This window comes from Homalodisca vitripennis, chromosome 1 (assembly GCF_021130785.1).
Source record: "Homalodisca vitripennis isolate AUS2020 chromosome 1, UT_GWSS_2.1, whole genome shotgun sequence".
NCBI lineage: Eukaryota > Metazoa > Arthropoda > Insecta > Hemiptera > Cicadellidae > Homalodisca > Homalodisca vitripennis.
This window is the reverse complement of record NC_060207.1, coordinates 160,067,689-160,090,333: the sequence shown is the minus strand read 5'-3', so window position 1 is coordinate 160,090,333 and position 22,645 is coordinate 160,067,689. Positions and strand designations below refer to the sequence as shown.

The following is a 22,645-nucleotide window of genomic DNA, read 5'->3' as shown; positions in this document are numbered from 1 at the left end:
TTTGCCACAAAGTCCATCTTATACGTACAATTTATATTTTAATTGGTCACTTTGATATACTTGTACGTTTTTTCAACCAATGAAAAAACCTTTCATAAAACCTGTTTCTATTAAGATATGTATATATGTATATACACGTTTACATATGTAAGGCAACAACTGACATAGAGTTAGTCGAGGTCCATGTTCCGCTCACTATGCAAATAAAATGTATTTCTCTAGCTTAAGGTACAATCCAAGTAAAAAGAAGTTCATTGCTAATAATTGATAAACGCGATGAAGATAAGAGTGGTCGTAATTTCTCGCATGCATCAGTGATCAAGTGATAAGATCGGCTCTTGGCACTTCTTGCATGTAATCTGCTCTTGTCACTGTTTTAATGTGTTACACTTCCAAATAAAAATATAATTACCCTATCGACCCACACGACCTGTTTACTTGTGTACCAAGGCCTGATCTGTCCCAATATGAGACAGGAGTGAGTTACTCGCCGGCACCACCGAATCTTTTGGTTATCAGTTCTACGAGAGTGAATGTGCTGATGACATCAATGTCAAGTTCAGACAGAGCGCATGCAGGTAGAAGGTGTGAAGGTTGTGAGACTAGCGGCTCGGCACGGTGCGGCAACAATGTAACCGCCGTGCCGCGCTGGCCCAATCACAGGCCGCGGTACAGCGAGGGGGGAGGGGAGAGGTGCAGGAGGGGCGGGGCTACACATCCATGGTGAGTGCACTCCGCTACGCTGCATATTTCTGAGTACCAGATTTCGTAGAGAGTAGTCTACAACTCGCATCTCAAGTGTAATAGCCTAACAAGGAAAGAGTTTGATAACGTCTATATACGTTGAACGTTCTTCGGGGATCAGCCCTCACGCGGAAATGGTAGGAAATACAAACGTGGGCATATCACTGTAAACACCAAGCATGATGAAACATATACCTGATACCTGTATGAAACAAATAAAATTACAACGGGTTTGGCAAAAGGGTATCTGATAATTCAATGTCACGTATTAAAGTCATTGATTTCTTTCGTAATATTGTACCTTTATTGAGAAAGATTATCAAAATATATACCTACAACTACTAAAAATTTGTAAATGCAGTAGTGAATGCTAACAGCTCTGTATCACGTATCAATGGGGTTACCTTAAAATAATGTTCTACCCCGGTTTACCTTCGCTCCCTCGGAATTTTACCTTTAAAACGTAATATACGAATATACAGTCAACCGTGGAATTATTATTCATGTATGAACACAACCACAGACATACGTATTGAAAACGTACACTAATTTAAAATACAGACTTTGACTTAGAAATTATTTTTGTCGTACTTTTAAATAATGTAGGAGTACACCACTTCACGCGTCGCTCATATCAAGATAAGACAATATGAAACATCTTTCCACACATCATAACCATCAGCCAAATGACGACAAAATAAAATCGCAAAATGATCGCTCTAGTAGTGAAAACGTACCAACGGAATCCTCTGGATACCGTTGACACCCACAAGAGTACACCCCGATTCTATCACATCTTTTTCTCTCTATAATACATTCGCATATAATGTTAAAAACCAACAAAACCTAAGTAGCCTATTACGCCACAGTAATACGTATGCAGCAATGAAGTTTGAATGATTTCTCAGTAGTGATTTCACAGATTTAACGCACTGTATGGTTATTATTGTAACATATTATAGTTTTTAAAGCAATTATATATCAAGTCTTTTAATAAAAACCAAAATTTGTATCGTCTGGAAAAGCAGTCCCCAATGAGATAGCCTATATCAGAACAGTTAAATGACAACGACAAAGTTCATAGGGTAAGTTGTAGTTACTGTTTGATGAACTCAAAACGAATACTTCTGGTGGTTTTGTAATATAGTTTTTTGATCGAGAAAGTATATTTAATTTTAATTTTAAAATTTAATATGTAATGGAGTTTGTTGGGAGAATTTCTAAAAGTAGGTGGACTGTAGTTTTCTTTAAAATAATATTTAAATTTAAATTTTCATATGTTTAGTTACATATGGAAAAAAATTGAAGTGTTTGATTTCAGAATTCATTTTGATTCCAAGTCTAAATACCCTCCAAAAATTGGAATATTTAGACGACCACAAGAACCTATATAAAGCCTTCAAAACAAAATACGGCGTGCCATAACAACTGATTTTGGACCTGTAATGTTTTAGCTATACGTGAACAATGTCAAATTATTAATCGAATTCAGACTCATCATCCAGTCCGCATGAAATTTGAACTTATTGAGTACCAAATAGCTACAAGCAATATTTAATATGAACAATCTAAAAACCTAAAAATAGCACAAACCTAACAATATATGTTATTTATCAACCGGGATCCTGTAATGCCAACAATGATTCTGGGTAAAGAACACTGAAAGAACTCTACAGAAAATTCCATTGTATACCCATAAATAAAGGGTAGGTGTAAAATATGCGTTTGGATAGTGTGGACTACGTAAAGTAGCTTCAGGTAAATTCCTAGGGTATAATATAACGGTGCAGCTGTCTGTAAATGTGTAGTTTTTAGACTATTCCGATTACCAACGACAGCAGAATGAGTAATAATTCTAAATTTTAAAATAAATAGATTCACGATTAATGTTATCACTTCCCTGTTCGTACATATGCTGACGTAGGCCAGATACAATTACCGCTACGCTAGGCAGGAACACGCTAGGTGTAGGGATTGTTTACTTGTAGACAGGACTGGAGTTTTTTATTACTATTCATTCTGCACATTACTTTAATTTTATTAATTTATTTTAGAGGCTAGTTATTGTTAAAGGCAATGGACGATTTGAAAGGATAATAAGTTTCGGACATTTGACATATTACACAATTAAAACACCACATTTCGAGTATTGGAAACTATCTTGATCACATCCAAAACCCTTAAGACATAAGACTGAAAAATTTTAAAATAATAGGTGTATAAAAAATCAAATCTGCTCAAGCTTCTATAAAGATGTTAGACGCCAGTTATAAATAATGTATTGTATAACTTTATTTTTCTCTTACACCCTTTTAACACGTATTTACTGCATCTAGAACCTAGCTTTATTAATTAGGCTGCAATCTTACCTAACAATTATTGTGATTGAATAATTATGTGCCACTTAATTACACAATTAGAAATCAACACTGAAATATCTATATTTTTTAATACCAGTATTAGTGACAATGAAATATCCGTAAGCCACATAGGTTTAGGTTTATCTTATCGTTGGTACAGGAAATTGTCGATATCATAGAAGTGAAGTCATCGTCGAAGGCCTATACCTTATCCATTTCATCTAAACCCGTAATGGTGTTTTATGTTAGCAGTACTTTTCCAATTACTAGGCTATCTAAGATAAGCAATTTGTAACAGCGTTGTGCTAATTTTTGTAAATCTATACTGTTATACCAAAATTCAACGGCGTCTGTCTGTGTGTGTGTTTTACTCAATCACGTAAAAACTACTGGATCAATTGACTGAAATTTTACATGGATATTCTTAGTGTCCCTGGTTAACATATAAGCCTGTTCTTATTTCAAAAATCCCTCCGGGTCCCATTGGTCTCTAAAATTGCGAAACGTTTCATCTTGGTCTCTAAAGTTGCATTACACAAACCAAATATTATTAATTGAAAGAGCCTAAGTAAACATTGTTTATTACAGCACAACTATATGTATAGTTAAATTAGTAATTATTTTTAATTGGTTTACTTTATAGTCTTGTAAGCGAATAAGCTTGATAGTAAAACACTTCTTATTTCAACCTTTTCTGCAATCGTTATTGAGCAAAGAATAAGAAAATATCTAGACAAGAAAATTAAAATGTTTATAAAAATGTATTTTATAAACAATACACACATACACATATACACATATTAGCAAATATTAAGAATGCTTGGTTAGTACTGTAATACTGCAGATATCGAAGACAAAGTTACTATCTAACTTTTACGATAAATTTAAAGGCAGTTATAGTAGACGCTTGTTGTTATTCATCTATCAAAGTCAGTTACACTACTTATTTCATGTTACGTGTAAAAGCTTTCCTTTGTCTGGGTTTGTTTTATTGGGATTTCAATCAACAACAGTAAAATGCCATTGTTTATTACAAGAAGTGTGTTCTCTGAAAAGCTAAGGACTTCAACTTTAGACATAGGATTTCTCCACACCGGCCTAACTACATTTAGACGATCGAATATATTCTCTTTCTAATTCAGGCGACGAAAACGTTAACATGCAAGGTCAAGCGCACAAAAAAATTAAAAACTAACCAATATATGACGGTGAACTCGCTCAAATCAAGTCGCTCAAGTCGTACGCCGTAAAATATAGCCGAGGTTCAGAGTGATTAGATACCATACACCAACCATGTCACTGAACAGCACATCCGCACTCATTATCGAGAGGAGACACTGAATCTCAAAAGAGTCTTTTTAGCCCGATTACTAGATACTTCTCCAAATGCCTGCAATCCTTGGAATTATAGTTTTTATAATTTTCTTCACTTAGGAAAAAGTGTCTTCAGGAGATGTAACTCAAAAGTTTCAAAAAAAAAAAAAACAAATAAAACATAACCAATGTTCGATTTAGTCACTTATAATTATTGTGTTCAAGTTGTAACTCAACAGTCGGTGGTAAACAGTAACCAACACTGATCCCGAGTGGACTCAAACAGCGAAGTCTTTGTTTCTGTACTTAGAATAATTTATACTTGAAATATACAAAATAACCACAGCACTGTCACAAATTTCATTATCTTATGTTGTAATAGTAAAAATACCGATAATAGAAAAAATAACTGTTTATTATGGATTATTATTATTATTATTCATAAGGTATATAATTTTCTGTACCAGCGATAGAATAAATCTAAACGAATGGCTTGGATATTTAATTGTGACTGATATTTTCAAATACATATTTCAATGTTGATTCCTAATGTTAGAATTGAAATGCACCAAATTATTCGATCATAATATAAAATTGAGATAAAGGAAAATTGCATCGAACTAACCATATATTTTAGTATAAATGTACTTGTTAGGTAAGATCGTGTTCTAATCAATACAGACAGGCATAATTATTTATGTATGTAGAAAATAAATTGTGGAAAAGGATGAATAACAATTCGTCGTCCAACAACAGGAGACTTAAAAAAAATAAAAATAAACTACGAAGGTGCAAAATCTTAAACAAAGGTTGGGGTTCTTTACCTTAATATACCGGCAAATTAAATTTCTCAACATGTACTTTCGAAAAGAGAAAAATAGAAACCCTTTATATATAACGATAAATAGTAAAAGTTATGATTGTCCACAATATGTTACGGCATGATATTGACAGTATAACAATATTTTAGACGTAGCACAATACACTGGCCCTTAGATTGGAGTATTTTTTATGTTTAATAAAATAAAAATTAAAAAAAAGTAGTATAATACATTTTAAATTCCACAATGATCACGAAATTATTGGTGACTCATATGTTACGGATTTAAACGTTTCATAAACATTGGTTAAAGAAACATATTAAGTTAAAAAAACTAGACTAAGAACATAACACATCAGAGCTAAATGCGATCTTCAACTTGTGTTTTCTGATACGTCACCTACAAGAATCCATGATATCTAAATATATATATATATATATATATATACATATATATATATATATATATATATATATATATATATATATATATATATATATATATATATATATAGTCTCTTAGAGCAGTTTCAAAAGAAAACTACAATTTTTTCGTACAATATTTCGTTGTAATTAACAACTTTTTCAAGTACACTTTTAAGATATACACAGAATAAAATAAACAAACAAAAGAAGAAACACCTGATAATAAACATCTGATAATACACATTCTAAATGTAAATACAATTTTTACATGTAAACAAGTTTTGATTAGTTGTTAATTTAACAATTATAACATAATATAATATAATTTTGAATTTAGGTAAATTTGTAGCACAATTATTCAATTGGAAAACAATAATTTAGCGAATGTTAAGTCCATATATATATACAGCCTAGGAACTGCAACACTAAGCTTATGTTACGAAATAGTAACGTACGATTTATTGCTAAACGTATTTGATTTCAATGAAATCTTCCTATCAATAAATCACAATTTCGCACAGAGAGAACCATTTTTTAACCACAATTCAAATCTTCCCGTGATTATTGGAAACTGAATTTTAAAGTTACTAGGAAGATAGACCTGTTTTTGTATATGTACGGATGAGATTTCTCCCACGAACACAAGGCTGGTATAAACCAGCTGACTACTCATAACCGGTACTTGTCCAAACTCACCGAGCCAGTGATTCTCTTAACCGATCCAAACATTAAAATTATATTTATTTGTATTATTTATTGGGAACTTTGTATCCCCACAGTCGAGGGCGGGGTAGGAGACATCCAGTCGCAAAACGCGTGTTGATTAAGCTATCATATATCCCAGTACTACATTATAGTTTAACTGAAGTTAATGGCGATTAAAATCATATTATGGTTATAGTTTAAATATCGAGCGTGTATGGACGAGTGCTCCAGGCGTCTGCATTGCCCTCTTCCGTAAGGTTGTCATATGTACTTCTTTCTATTACAGATAACAGTTAAAGGAAACTTTTGATAGTTATTTAGACAAAACTGGGGAAAAAGATACATTAAAAATCCCTAGTAAATGTTTTATATTACACTACTAACTTTCTTTAAACATCAATCTGATTGTTTTATGATACAAGGATAATATAACTATTATATCCAATTAAACAGCATATATCTGAAAGAATTCAGATCTATTATTGAAGCTATTGAAGTACGAAGAAGCTAAAAGCAAAAATTAGGAGTGTATCAAAAGTTTGGATGAAAAAAATGAGAAGCAAATAATTAAATAATAATTATTGCTTATTATTACTGGTTTAGCCATACTTTACAACTACGGATAATTAAAGGCGACAGTATATAATACAATAATAAAGAGTAAAAAATAGAAAGGTTCTTACTTAAGCAAACCAATTTTAATTCTGAATTTTTACGTTAAAACACATTTCTGACTTATCAAGAAAATAATTAGATTCGCATATAATATAATAGTATATTGTTAAGCAATGTATTACTTAACTGTGACTGTATTAAAGAAATAACTTTACTTACAATGGTTAGTGCATTTTAGGTAGCCTACCTTATTTTCTGTAAAATTATGAAAAATAGCATTGCGCTACTAAATTTTAACCTTTTGTTTTAAAACTATGTTAAAACGATGCCAATGTTTATCTTGTGATTAGTAAATATTTTCTTTGCTTTAGTTAATTCAGATACTAATACTAATAGCTCAATTATGATTGATATTGTTCACAACCATTTTATTCAATGTAAGGTACGCATGCCTTTTGTCACGTTCTCGAGCATTGTTGTTGTTATCAATGACACAATTTTGAGTAGTGAGGTCATGTTGTCGTAAGATCCATCAGTTATCGTTGGTCATGCGTAAGAGATTTTAGTAGTCCACTAATACTTGGACATTTTTATTTAAATAATACCGCAGCAAATATGTTGCTCTGAACAAGTACAGTAACTAGGACCAGTCAATAGAATTCACTCGCGTTGCACTCATCGTATGATGGTTGTATTCTACAATCAAACCGTATACATACCCGAGTTTGAACGTTTACCACAAACTAACCAACTGGTAGAGTTACAATAGGCCTAACGGGAGCTTATTAAAGTTTAGCTTGTTTATTTCTTCGTTCAGACATACAAAGTTAATTATTTACAAACGATAACTTCTATTTTGTATGTCGGTGAGAACGAAAAAGTTGCCAGTTTTTAGCGCTTCAAACCAAGCTGCAAATTTGAAAATTAATTAATAACTGGGAAAATTGTGATTTGATTAGAACAAAACCTTTACAAAATTTAAAAAGTGCACTGTTTTTTTTTATGACCTTTAAGAGTTATATGAAAAAAGTTCTTTTTTAATTACCAACTTAACTTTTATTCTTGACTGAAGGAGGGGAGGTGGGGGTTTCAAATCATTAAGCATTGGTCTCGTTATGGAGCTCTGAGAGTCATTGTCTTGGGCTTGTAATGTTGTTAACCACTATTTATAGGGTATAATTGTTAACATTAGATTTAATTGAGCAGGGTTTGTTCATTTATCGCGGTTGGCGCAGGGCCTGCTCGTTTGGACGCGTAGACTGTCGTGAACTGCGTTTTCTCAGCAGTTTCCGACGTCAAACTTACAATATGACGAGACGAATTAAGAGCGATTCTAGTTGCGCAATTTCAAGCTCGAACTGGCGGGTTAATGGACCAGGTTGTTCAATTGAAAATGTTCTCGTTTGAAAATTTACAATAATAATAGTATCCTTATCTCTTATCCACATTTCTTTCCAAATTATGTTCAAAATATCTTTGTCACGAGGATATAATATTTTTCTCATACATCAAAATCCATAAAAGTAAATATATTGTACTAGACCTACTACATCATACAGATGAATACTTAAATTATATTCCTATGCATTTGCTTAATTGTAGATTCGGCATAACATGCTTTTGAATAAATCTTATTCTTCATATTTATTTATTTTTAAAAATTTGTAATTAAATAAAAGATTGGTTCTTTTACGTCTGGTTTCACAACTAACGAGCAAGTTTTCAGGTTCATAACATTGCTTACACTTACACAATTAAATTTTTGAAATAAGTCAGACGTGCCCGCCTTAAGTATCCAGGTAACTTCAAGAATTCAATTTTGTAATCAATGTGAACCAGAAAAACTTGATGTGAACTGTAATGGCGTTAATAGAGCGTGATGCCTACGACAAACTTACAATTCTACTCTTATATCTGACCTGACAGACCTCATCTCTAGCCTAAATAGCCAATGCATAAATCTGAGGTCGTTGATAAGAACGAAACCCTAAGCTTGATTAAAAAACAAAACATTCCCAGTAGGTCAACTTAATAGTTTCTTTGTTCTCACCAACAAGAACAAATCCAAAGAAAAATTACAATACCGTAACCCAATATTGAGCAAAGGTGATCAATCAATGGTAGTGTGATCAATCACTCGACACATACTCCACAATTTTCTTTAGTTTCTGATCACCTCTACTGAGGACGAAAGTCGTACAACCTAGTATTTTCTACTTTGAGTTTAGCATACTTTGGTGAACCAAATTCTAAACATTTTAAATGTAGAAAAATCACTTTTAAGAGCTACTTTTGTAGTAATGATGTAACTTTCTTTCGCATAATTGGACGATCCGAGCGTTAATATCAAGGGTTCAAGAATTAATTCTTATTGTGCTATAAAAGGAAAAATAAAAAAATTATTTTAATATCACTCTAAAACTCTCTACACACATGTCGAAGGGCAAACAAGATATGAGCGAAACCCTAGGGGAACAACCACTATGACACCGTAAAACTCATGTGTAACTAAGAGAAAATCATGTTAGACCAACGCGGTGTCAAAGGTGAGAGAAAGGTCATCTACACGGTTCATAGTATCAAGGATAGGATCAGTGTTCTGCAGAAAGTCCATTGTGGCATATAAACTGCATTTTTCTAGACATATCCGGATTGAGTTCCTAAACTATCTGAAATCCGCTTTGAACTAGACGTTCAAAAATTTTACTTATGATTTTGAGTAATAAAACTGTCCATTTTTTTAAAGGAGAACACTAACTAGCCTACCATCCTAAAATAAAGGTCTCTTCTGTTTGAATCACTTCATAGCAGAGAGAATAAACAATGAGAAATAATGGTTTATATTGTTGCAAGAAATTGAGATACAGTACCACGAATCAGTATTGCAATGGGTGGGGACAAAACTTAGATATCTGGCGACTTGTTTGTCCCGAAAGTTGTATAATTGCAGATATTCCAAGCGATTTGTAGGTGAGATAATGAAACCTCAATGAACACTTACAACACATTAATTAATCTCTGTTTTATCTTACGTTAAGTGATATACGACTGTTCTTGAAAGAAGCTAGAGTAAAGAATTTATTAGACTTATCATGATAATTACATTAAAACTCAGTTAATTTATGTAATTCAGCTTATTTTACTCTTGTCAAGACTAGTTAATAATAGCACGTCAATATAAGTTCTTAAAATATTCCAGGTAAGGATGTGAATTTCCAACCTCAAACTTATATGATGGCGTCACAACTTAGTTGTAGGCAACTTCTATTTGTACTGCCTTACATAATTCTGACAATACAAGCAACATGGAACAGTGGACAAGCAAACACAACATTGTCTCGAACCGCACAGATTATGTGAGCGTTATCAGGCGAGATGCGACGCAGCATCAGCTGGATTGTCGGCCTAATAATAGTTCAATCATCGTAAACTGTGCGGTCGAGGTCACAGTGCTGCGGCACAGCTGCTGTCTGTGTACACGGGCAATGACGCACAATTCACTCAGAGCTACACCAGTCTGTGTATTTAGCGTTATACTCTTTATATCTTCTGTACTATACAGGTGGAGTTAAAACAATAACAATCTGTGCGGATTTAACTAATATCGGTAAAAAATTCTTCATTTTGCTACGGAGGATAAAAGTTTTTCTAATAGACGAACTACATGTGGCCATAGTAAAAATAATGAAAGTACGAGTACATGGAATATATCAATAATAGTTACCATTATAATACTATGATATGTCCGATGAGTGTATACACGTAGTGCTCGCTGGATGTTTATCGCCCAAACGTCAATAGTTTCATTTACACTGGCTGACCTCAAGATGATTCTCACTTCTAAACATTTGTATAAATCTACCCAACAATTTGCCAATTACTTGATTAAAACGACCTTTCAGTACATTTTGCTTTAAATAGTTCTATAACAAAAATGGCAATTCGAAGAATTGTGTTATCATGCGCGCAAATTATCACATTTCTTTTGTATTTTTAAGCACAGGGCTCATCATTATCTCGACAGTGTTATCTGCAACAAGTACCACGCCACTCCTATCCGCAGCGCAGATAACATCGACTAGCTTGCAAAAACAGGACTACAACGATCTATGATTTGTTTCATATCATCTGGTGTGTTATACAATAAGTGTTTATTGTACTCGTACACGAGACTCGTCACGTTAGCTACAATCGAGAGAGAACACTATAGTTATCTGCAACAAGTACCACGCCACTCCTATCCGCAGCGCAGATAACATCGACTAGCTTGCAAAAACAGGACTACAACGATCTATGATTTGTTTCATATCATCTGGTGTGTTATACAATAAGTGTTTATTGTACTCGTACACGAGACTCGTCACGTTAGCTACAATCGAGAGAGAACACTATAGTTATCTGCAACAAGTACCACGCCACTCCTATCCGCAGCGCAGATAACATCGACTAGCTTCCAAAAACAGGACTACAACGATCTATGATTTGTTTCATATCATCTGGTGTGTTATACAATAAGTGTTTATTGTACTCGTACACGAGACTCGTCACGTTAGCTACAATCGAGAGAGAACACTATAGTTATCTGCAACAAGTACCACGCCACTCCTATCCGCAGCGCAGATAACATCGACTAGCTTGCAAAAACAGGACTACAACGATCTATGATTTGTTTCATATCATCTGGTGTGTTATACAATAAGTGTTTATTGTACTCGTACACGAGACTCGTCACGTTAGCTACAATCGAGAGAGAACACTATAGTTATCTGCAACAAGTACCACGCCACTCCTATCCGCAGCGCAGATAACATCGACTAGCTTCCAAAAACAGGACTACAACGATCTATGATTTGTTTCATATCATCTGGTGTGTTATACAATAAGTGTTTATTGTACTCGTACACGAGACTCGTCACGTTAGCTACAATCGAGAGAGAACACTATAGTTATCTGCAACAAGTACCACGCCACTCCTATCCGCAGCGCAGATAACATCGACTAGCTTCCAAAAACAGGACTACAACGATCTATGATTTGTTTCATATCATCTGGTGTGTTATACAATAAGTGTTTATTGTACTCGTACACGAGACTCGTCACGTTAGCTACAATCGAGAGAGAACACTATAGTTATCTGCAACAAGTACCACACCACTCCTATCCGCAGCGCAGATAACATCGACTGGCTTCCAAAAACAGGACTACAACGATCTATGATTTGTTTCATATCATCTGGTGTGTTATACAATAAGTGTTTATTGTACTCGTACACGAGACTCGTCACGTTAGCTACAATCGAGAGAGAACACTATAGTTATCTGCAACAAGTACCACGCCACTCCTATCCGCAGCGCAGATAACATCGACTAGCTTGCAAAAACAGGACTACAACGATCTATGATTTGTTTCATATCATCTGGTGTGTTATACAATAAGTGTTTATTGTACTCGTACACGAGACTCGTCACGTTAGCTACAATCGAGAGAGAACACTATAGTTATCTAAAACACACAGTTCCAAGGTCACTCACCAAAGTTTGCGAAGCGGGGGCAGCATGTTGACCGGCCGCTAAGGAACCCGGAAGGGTTGAAGAGTGGCGCGGAACTGTCTGGCGAGGGCGACACTGTGTCTGTGTGACAGTAATTAATCGTCACAGAACGGTACCTGTCACGTAGGAGTTGACCACACAGTGCCGTAAACAATAGACAGCTCCGACGTGTGGGAACCGACCAGGAAATTTGAGAACTCGACCACTTTACACAGAAACGTTCGTTTTCAAATGGGAACTCCTGAGGTGCGTTTAAGGAATGGAACAATATTTCAATAACCACCGATGATCACTAGCTCTCACACACAGTTTTACAAGACTTGTTGTCCTCTAAAATTTTCCACCAAACTAACATTAGAAACCAAACAAGTCATTTATTTACCTTGGACGTTTACAAAGAATGCTATTTTCAAAAATTGCTACATTTAACTTCTCGTACAACTCTTCCATACTCTATCACAAAACGACAAAATCTTATCACATTGTTGACTTGCACACAAATCCAATTCGTTTTCCTTCCAACTTCGGCGATTATTTTTAAAATTCTAGAGACACTGTATTCTCGAAGCGAAGCCTGAAGTACAGATCAACAGCTCGTTCCAATGAGAACAAATTGTCTGGATAATTAATTACGCTTGGGAATAAGTTTGACTAATTAATATTAATTTCTTTGGATTCAGATAAAACACTTGGTAATCCATCCCTTGTGTAGATAAAAAAGGTTTAGGTGGTATGTCGAATCTTTGCCTTCAGGTGTCTTAGATAAAATCAATGATGCAACATACCACATATATTGGTTACCAAGAAAAATAGAATGTTGGCCAACACCGAAAATCATAAACACAGTTTAAATCCTTACATCCGCACTTTCCCTCGACAACGAAATACAAATATTGTTTGATTTCTGTTAAACCAAACCGTTTTGGACAGCATTATGTTCTTTCACTCTGTTTCAAGCACATGCTAAGCTCCCAGTACTCACTTAATTGGGTTAGGTTCTGCTTAAAGATTAAAAAGTTATGTCATCAATACGTACAGTTCCAATCGAATAAATGTCAGATGAAATGGTACAAATATGGGTGTAAATAATAATAGCTAACATTAAGAAATAATGTAAATAAGGCCACTACATCTGATTACTTTTGAAGGCTGGAGGATTTCATCACACCGACTTTCAAATATAAGTAAATTATTTTTATTGAAGCCATTTTAAGAAAATGTAAATATACGTTGTTTGTTTGAACATTATCACTCTCGAAGGATGATGTCTAAGTACTGTACAATATTATTAAGGACAATTACCATTTACGTTACAAGCCAATGGCAAATATATGACCATTGACAGTATTTCGTTACAAAAAATACTGGCAATCTATTCAATGTATATCTCCGGATATAACATATACGATACTGAGGTTATGTTACTATTATATGGCACATGTCGAACATTGACAAAGAGAAAGTCGTGTGACCCGATCTTACAGCACTCCAGTTTATAATTAGTACCCGAGTATGGGGCAACACGTGGTGTGGAATGTGAACTGTTGTTTTTCCCAAATAAACACTTGAGCAGGGCAACTATAGCAGATGAGTCGTGGCCACTTGGTACGTAATCGGTTACGTAATCGCCAGACATAGAGCAGATAGCACTCACCAACTGCACATCGGCCATGGTATCCTGATAGTGCCGTGCACTGGACACGCGGTAGACAGTACACAATAACACACAATAACTGTGAACACAACACCGTCACAATATCACAATCGTACAGACAACTGCGCTAAGCGCTAAGCTGCTGCCTGGCACGAGAGAGGCGCCTAACTGGCTTATCAACTCGCGTGGCGTGACCTTGGCTTATCACCGGCGGCGCGGGGCAGCGGGCTTCTCGTCAACAAGACGCGACGATCAGCAGTGCTGTAGTTAACAGCGGAGGGGTGCGACTTCAAAAATAAAACTTGGTATATACTACCAAACAATTTTCTAACAGTCGATTCAAATAAGAGAAAACATCAAAATTCGGATCCAATAGACCCAAATTCTTGTACTTTCTTCCAATAGGCTACTCTTTTTTACATTTCGTTCTAAAATCCATAACATTTACTTTAATCAACAACCAATTTTACATTTCCATATTTCTTCAGCGATTTATTTTTGGATATGTGGCTTAAGTAATACAATTTATGTCAACAAACATGCAGATCATATCAATATTCTTGAACTTATAACTGTTTTAAAATTATCCTTCTTCTTAAATTGAAAAGCATAATAACTTGAAGACTCATTAGACTTTGGATAAATAGTTAAACTAGTGCAATGGTTTAATTAAGGTTAGATACTCCTAGATTTATTAAAATTAATTTAAATTACTTCACTGGATGATGGAGAGAAATGAACTAATTTTTTATTTCTTTTTTGCCAATTAAATCTTTACAACACATGACAAACGTCTAAATTTAGACTCATACATTTATTTTCCCGATAGGCTGACAGTGATAGAGCAGTTTGATAGCAAACAAAAAAACATAATTTAAAACAGAAATAGGGACACAGAAACAAAAACTGCCACAATTACCGATACGAATACTTCTGGACATTTGCGCATTCATATTTTACATATTTTATACATGTATTTCATTAGAATACGATTCTTGGAACCAAATTAAGATCCCAAATTAGGAAGAAAATATTCATATGCAACTTGTACAGGTATAAATTTCTGAACCACCCGAAGTCCTAGCTCTGGTCAAAAGTGGACCTCACGATAGCGATCTTGATGGGAAACAAGAATCCTATATACTCAACAAACATAATATTGGGTAGGCCTAGAGCATAGCATACGGTTAAGGATTGAAGTCTGCAATCCTTGATTAAACGAAATACTAGGTACAGCACTGGCCATAACAAACTGGGCCTCAAGAGATATGGGAACTAATTAGCGATGTTTACAAAAACAAACAAAATTGTTGACTACCCGAAATACTACCTGCAGCACTGGTAGTGATGGTATTACCTAGGCCTCAAGAGATACCAGAACTAATTAGCGATATTTACAAAACCAAACACAAACCTTGACTGGTACCCTAAATACTACATACAGCACTGGTCATAAGTGTACCTCAAAAGATACGGGAAGTTATTAGCGATGTTTACAAAAGCAAACAAAATCGTTGACTACCCAAAATACTAGCTCAGCTCTGGTAATAAGTGGACCTTTAAGTGTCGTTGACTATCCGAAACACTAGCTACAGCACTGGTCAATAAGAGGACCTCAAGAGATACCGGAAGTTATTAGCGATGTTTACAAAAACAAACAAAATCGTTGACTACTCGAAATACTAGCTCAGTTCTGGTAATAAGTGGACCTTTAAGTGATACGAGTAATAATTAGCGATGTTTACAAAAAGAAAAAAATATTAACTACCCTAAATACTAGCTACATCACTGGTAGTGGTGGTATTAAGTGGGCCTTAAGAGGTATCACAACTAATTAGCGATGTTTAAAAAACAAACAAAGTCGTTGACTACCCGAAATAGGCTACTAGCTACAGCACTGGTCAATAAGTGGACCTCAAGAGATACCAGAACTAATTAGCGATGTTTACAAAAACAAACAAAGTCGTTGATTACCCGAAACACTAGCTACAGCACTGGTCAATAAGAGGACCTAAAGAGATACCAGAACTAATTAGCGATGTTTACAAAAATAAAAAAAGTCGTTGACTACCCGAAATACTAGCTACAGCACTGGTCAATAAGTGGACCTCAAGAGATACCGGAAGTTATTAGCGATGTTTACAAAAACAAACAAAGTCGTTGATTACCCGAAACACTAGCTACAGCACAGGTCAATAAGTGGACCTCAAGAGATACCAGAACTAATTAGCGATGTTTACAAAAAGAATCAAAGTCGTTGACTACCCGAAATAGGCTACTAGCTACAGCACTGGTCAATAAGTGGACCTCAAGAGATACCGGAAGTTATTAGCGATGTTTAAAAAAACAAACAAAGTCGTTGATTACCCGAAACACTAGCTACAGCACTGGTCAATAAGTGGACCTCAAGAGATACCGGAAGTTATTAGCGATGTTTACAAAAACAAACAAAGTCGTTGATTACCCGAAACACTAGCTACAGCACAGGTCAATAAGTGGACCTCAAGAGATACCAGAACTAATTAGCGATGTTTACAAAAAGAATCAAAGTCGTTGACTACCCGAAACACTAGCTACAGCACTGGTCAATAAGTGGACCTCAAGAGATACCGGAAGTTATTAGCGATGTTTACAAAAACAAACAAAGTCGTTGATTACCCGAAACACTAGCTACAGCAGAGGTCAATAAGTGGACCTCAAGAGATACCAGAACTAATTAGCGATGTTTACAAAAAGAATCAAAGTCGTTGACTACCCGAAACACTAGCTACAGCACTGGTCAATAAGTGGACCTCAAGAGATACCGGAAGTTATTAGCGATGTTTACAAAAACAAACAAAGTCGTTGATTACCCGAAACACTAGCTACAGCACAGGTCAATAAGTGGACCTCAAGAGATACCAGAACTAATTAGCGATGTTTACAAAAAGAATCAAAGTCGTTGACTACCCGAAATAGGCTACTAGCTACAGCACTGGTCAATAAGTGGACCTCAAGAGATACCGGAAGTTATTAGCGATGTTTAAAAAAACAAACAAAGTCGTTGATTACCCGAAACACTAGCTACAGCACTGGTCAATAAGTGGACCTCAAGAGATACCGGAAGTTATTAGCGATGTTTACAAAAACAAACAAAGTCGTTGATTACCCGAAACACTAGCTACAGCACTGGTCAATAAGTGGACCTCAAGAGATACCAGAACTAATTAGCGATGTTTACAAAAAGAATCAAAGTCGTTGACTACCCGAAATAGGCTACTAGCTACAGCACTGGTCAATAAGTGGACCTCAAGAGATACCGGAAGTTATTAGCGATGTTTAAAAAAACAAACAAAGTCGTTGATTACCCGAAACACTAGCTACAGCACTGGTCAATAAGTGGACCTCAAGAGATACCGGAAGTTATTAGCGATGTTTACAAAAACAAACAAAGTCGTTTGATTACCCGAAACACTAGCTACAGCACAGGTCAATAAGTGGAACCTCAAGAGATACCAGAACTAATTAGCGATGTTTACAAAAAGAATCAAAGTCGTTGACTACCCGAAACACTAGCTACAGCACTGGTCAATAAGTGGACCTCAAGAGATACCGGAAGTTATTAGCGATGTTTACAAAAACAAACAAAGTCGTTGATTACCCGAAACACTAGCTACAGCAGAGGTCAATAAGTGGACCTCAAGAGATACCAGAACTAATTAGCGATGTTTACAAAAAGAATCAAAGTCGTTGACTACCCGAAACACTAGCTACAGCACTGGTCAATAAGTGGACCTCAAGAGATACCGGAAGTTATTAGCGATGTTTACAAAAACAAACAAAGTCGTTGATTACCCGAAACACTAGCTACAGCACTGGTCAATAAGTGGACCTCAAGAGATACCGGAAGTTATTAGCGATGTTTACAAAAACAAACAAAGTCGTTGATTACCCGAAACACTAGCTACAGCAGAGGTCAATAAGTGGACCTCAAGAGATACCAGAACTAATTAGCGATGTTTACAAAAAGAATCAAAGTCGTTGACTACCCGAAACACTAGCTACAGCACTGGTCAATAAGAGGACCTCAAGAGATACCGGAAGTTATTAGCGATGTTTACAAAAACAAACAAAGTCGTTGATTACCCGAAACACTAGCTTACAGCACTGGTCAATAAGTGGACCTCAAGAGATACCAGAACTAATTAGCGATGTTTACAAAAAGAATCAAAGTCGTTGGCTACCCGAAACACTAGCTACAGCACTGGTCATAACTGGACCTCAAGAGATACAGGTTCATATACCACTTTTAGGGAGAACAACAATGTAACAATCAACGTAAAATCTCTGAGTAAACAGCATAAATAAATCTATGGAAACACACAGAAAGTCTTACCCTTCAAATCTACTTAAAATATGTTAATGCTAAATTTTGTAAAAAAAAAGTAACGTAAAATATGTTTAATATCAATGTAAAATCTGTTAAAAACCAATGTCTTATGTGTTAAAACGTAAATGAAATTCTGTTAAAATAACTAATGTAAAACCTGTTAGAAACTGATTAAAACTGTGTAACAACAAATGTAAAAAATGGAAAAAAAATAATGTACAATATGGTGGATGCAAGTATAAAATCTGTTAAAAATAAACGTTATACTTATTATAAAAACACAAATACATTCTGTTAAATATACATATAAAATTAGTTTTGAATCAACATAATATTTTTTGAAATCAATATAAAATATATTGAGTATGTTGCCATATATGTTTTGAATCGAATTAAAATATATTGAAAACGAATGTACATTTTTAAAAAAAATGAAACGTGTGTAAAGTATGTTAAAAATGAATGTAAAACCTATTACAAATTATTGTATAATATGGTAAAAACAACGGTAAAATGTATGTAAAATCCGGTAAAAACCATGTACGATATGTTAATTAAAAATATCAAGTCCGCTAAACATAAATGTAAAATTCGTAAAAACACAAATAAGTTCTGTTAAATATACACGTGAAATCTGTTTGGAATCAATGTAAACCTTTTCCAATATAATTAGTTTTTTGGACGAGGCCTTTCTAAGCCAAATTTTTCACCGTTAGGCTAAACCACAAATAAATATCTACGTTACTGTTATTACAATTAACATTAAATTACCATATGGTGTAAATGTGTAAATACAAAAGTTGTAGAATCATTTCAAACAGTGTCAAAAATGAGATAAGACTACAGTTTAACGTTTGAATAAATTGAGAAGAAAGAAGACTGGAATTTTCAAGTGCCTTCAATGTTTATGAGCTTTAATTTATTTCAGTTTATGTGTAGTGTTTCCCAAGCATTTAAGTTCATTAGTTTTGTTACTTCTTTAATTAATTTTAATTGGTATTCTATGTCCTGATTCAATTCAGTGCTTGGCTACAGCAGCAGATTTTTAACCCTTCCATATTTTGTGTGTGATAAATGCTCTAAGACTTGATTTTTTTAATGTTCTCTCTGTTGTCCAATATAATTTTTGTCACAGTCATCGCATCCAATTTCATACATTCCTGGTTTATTATCATTTGGAGTTTTCTCTTTATGATTTCCTAAAATTTGGGATAGATTGCAACTTGCTCTTTGAAAGACAGTTTTATTTGTATGTTTTTGATAAAAGTTTTGCACATTTGGCTCAAGAAAGTGCTGTATGTTGTGCAAATAAATTGTTGTCTTGTATCTTGATGTGGCCTTAATGTTGGCTTATCTTTTCTAGTTCTTCTTTCCAATGCTTTTATTAGTATATTGTCAATAATTTGTGTAATGTAACCACTGAACATAGAAATAATGTTTTACGTAATTTAGTTCTTTATTGTATTTTTCTGTTGAAAGTGAAATTTAAAAGTCTGTAAATTATTGAATTAAATTTTATTCTTTTTTGTGTAGTTGGATGGTTAAATTTATTGATGATAAATCTATTTGTATGAGTTGGTTTCCTGTAGATATCGAATTCAAATTTTGTTTCATTTCTAATCAACAATACGTCTAAAAATGGGATAATATTCTTTTGTTAAATTTCATATGTAAATTTAATATTAGTTTCAAAATGGTTCAGAAAAATATTGTCAATAAAACGTAAAAGAGGATTTTCAATAGCCGTTCCATCAATTTAGGTGTAGTAATATTCTCTATATGGATTCCCATATGGATGATTTGTACAAAAATTGATCATCAGGGAGTATTTGTCAATTATTTCCTTTTCTACGTTTCTAGAAGTTAACCAATCTGTAATCATTTTCATTATATCCTTAATTGGAATATTAGGATAAAGTGATGTTACATCAAAAGATATGAGATATTCATCTTCATCTAGAACAACGTCTTTCATTGATTCTATAACATCGTATATGTTCTTGATGGAAAAAAGGAAACCCTTCTATAGTTTGGAATTTTTCGACAACCATTGAGACAGAAAATATGTTGGAGAGTTTATACATGACACTATTGATCGCATTCCATTCCCAGGTTTGTGTATTTTTGGGAGACAGTATAATTTTTGAATAGTATTATAATCTATAAGTTTTCTACGTATTGGTTGTTAATTAATTTTTCTACAGTTTTTAAAGTTTCTTATACTTGTTTATTATATTATTTTTAAATTGAATTTTTCAGAAGGATATTGTATTATCAGTATTAACATTTACTACGATTACACAAAAAGATCCCATTTGTTCCAAGAGCCTTTAATATAACATTGTTTTGAATCAATGTATTTTTTACCGTATTTTTTTATCAACAGAAAATATGTTTAGCATGTTGTCAAATATGTTTGGAATCTAAGTAAAATATGTTAAAAACGAATGTAAAATCTGTTAAAACGAATGTAAAATCTGTTAAAAATTAATGTTTAAGTCCGTTAAATACCAATGTGCAATATGTTAAAAAAATATATAAAATCTGCTAACCATGAATGTTAAAGTTGTAAAAAACACAAATAATTTCTGTTAAATATAAATTTGAAATCTGATTAGAATCAATGTAACTCTGATTAGAATCATTGTAACATCTATTGGGGTTCAGTTTAAATCTATTTGGAATTAACGGAAAATCTGTTGGAAATAAATATAAAGTCTGTTAAAGTTAAATGTAAAATCTGTTAGATATAAAATTAAAATCTGTTATGAAACAATGAACAAATATGTTTGGAATCGGTGTAAAATGTGTTAGAAATCAACATAAAATATATTGAGATTGTTGTTAAATCTGTTTGGAAACAAAGTAAAATCCTTTGAAATTAAATGTGAATCTGTTTGGAATCGATGTAAAATTTGTTGTAAATCAATATAAAACAAGTTGAGAATGTTGTCAAATGTGTTTAAAATCCATATGTGTCACTTATAATAGTTTTCTAATATAAGTTAAATGAGCTTCGGAAGAAAGTTTGATTAGACAAGTATTCGGACGCTCCTAAAACTAGTCTTATTTGCGTTTCCTACAAGAAGAATAGCAAGCTTTCTATACCTACACTTTTAGAGCTATCGGTTAATGATAGTCAATGCGATGCGACATAACCTGGTAATATTCGTAATTATTGCTGTTGAAGCGCCGCACCGGTCATTGTCTGAAGGTCTAGTAACTACAGAATCGCGGCAGAAATAGCGGGTAAACTGGTCGGTATCTATTAACCATTAACCACAGTATAATCTGTGTCATTTACGGTTATGCTGTCATTATTGTGGAAAAATTCAACATGTACTAAGATGTCCCTTTACGATCGTGAAGGGGTATAATTTCATACACAAATGTTAAATCCACAGATTTTTATTTTCAATCATTTCATTAGTTGCAGAACAACTCTCATGCGCTCTAGTGGTAAACACTACAACCGCGCGAGCGCATCTACTGTTGTATATCTGGATACTACTGCTATCTACCGGAGAAATGCCGAACTACCGTTCCTCACGGACCATCGATTCTCGATCTACGCTTTTAAATAAAGGAGTGGCAACTTTTTATGAAGGCTCCATTACATAAAAAGGGTTTATAATTTAATTTATAATTAATAAATGAATATATTTAAAGTAAGAAACTTGTAGTGTCCTAACCTGCTTACTAGAGTAACTTGAGTCACAAAGAAAATTCTGATTTCTGTGCTAGTAAATTGTCTATCTCTACAGAAGTTTAAAAAAAAATTAAAAATAGTTTCATTCGGTTCTTATAAGACTTACCACGCAAATGACCATTACCCTAGTGTATTTATTAGGTATTAGAGTTGGTAAAGAGATTATATGGGAGATGATAATGTCACTTGAATGCCTACGAATCGCGCAGCAGGTGATGACAGTTCTAAAATCTGCAACAGTCTCCCCATACTTATCTCCCTATTTTCAGAATTAGTTGGTGTTCAAATTATCTTCCGGCTTCATATTACAAACTATTACATTTATATTACTCCCAGTAATTTACCTACAGGTTCGCACGCAACTTCTTGAGAACATACAT

General features: G+C 34.0%; 1 protein-coding gene across 3 annotated transcripts in view; it reads right to left on the bottom strand.

Annotated features, from left to right (window-relative positions):
- Nucleotides 1–22,645, bottom strand: part of LOC124375215 (segmentation protein cap'n'collar) — a 230,454-nt gene that overhangs the window by 140,162 nt on the left and 67,647 nt on the right. Inside the window, exon 1 of one of the 3 annotated variants that reach the window (XM_046833336.1) lies at nucleotides 14,188–14,364. The exons of the other annotated variants lie outside the window; for them this stretch is intronic. Coding sequence (XP_046689292.1) covers nucleotides 14,188–14,205 — 18 coding nt within the window. The 5' untranslated portion in view covers nucleotides 14,206–14,364. Of the gene's footprint in view, nucleotides 1–14,187; nucleotides 14,365–22,645 lie in introns of those variants that run through there. 3 annotated transcript variants of the gene reach the window in all.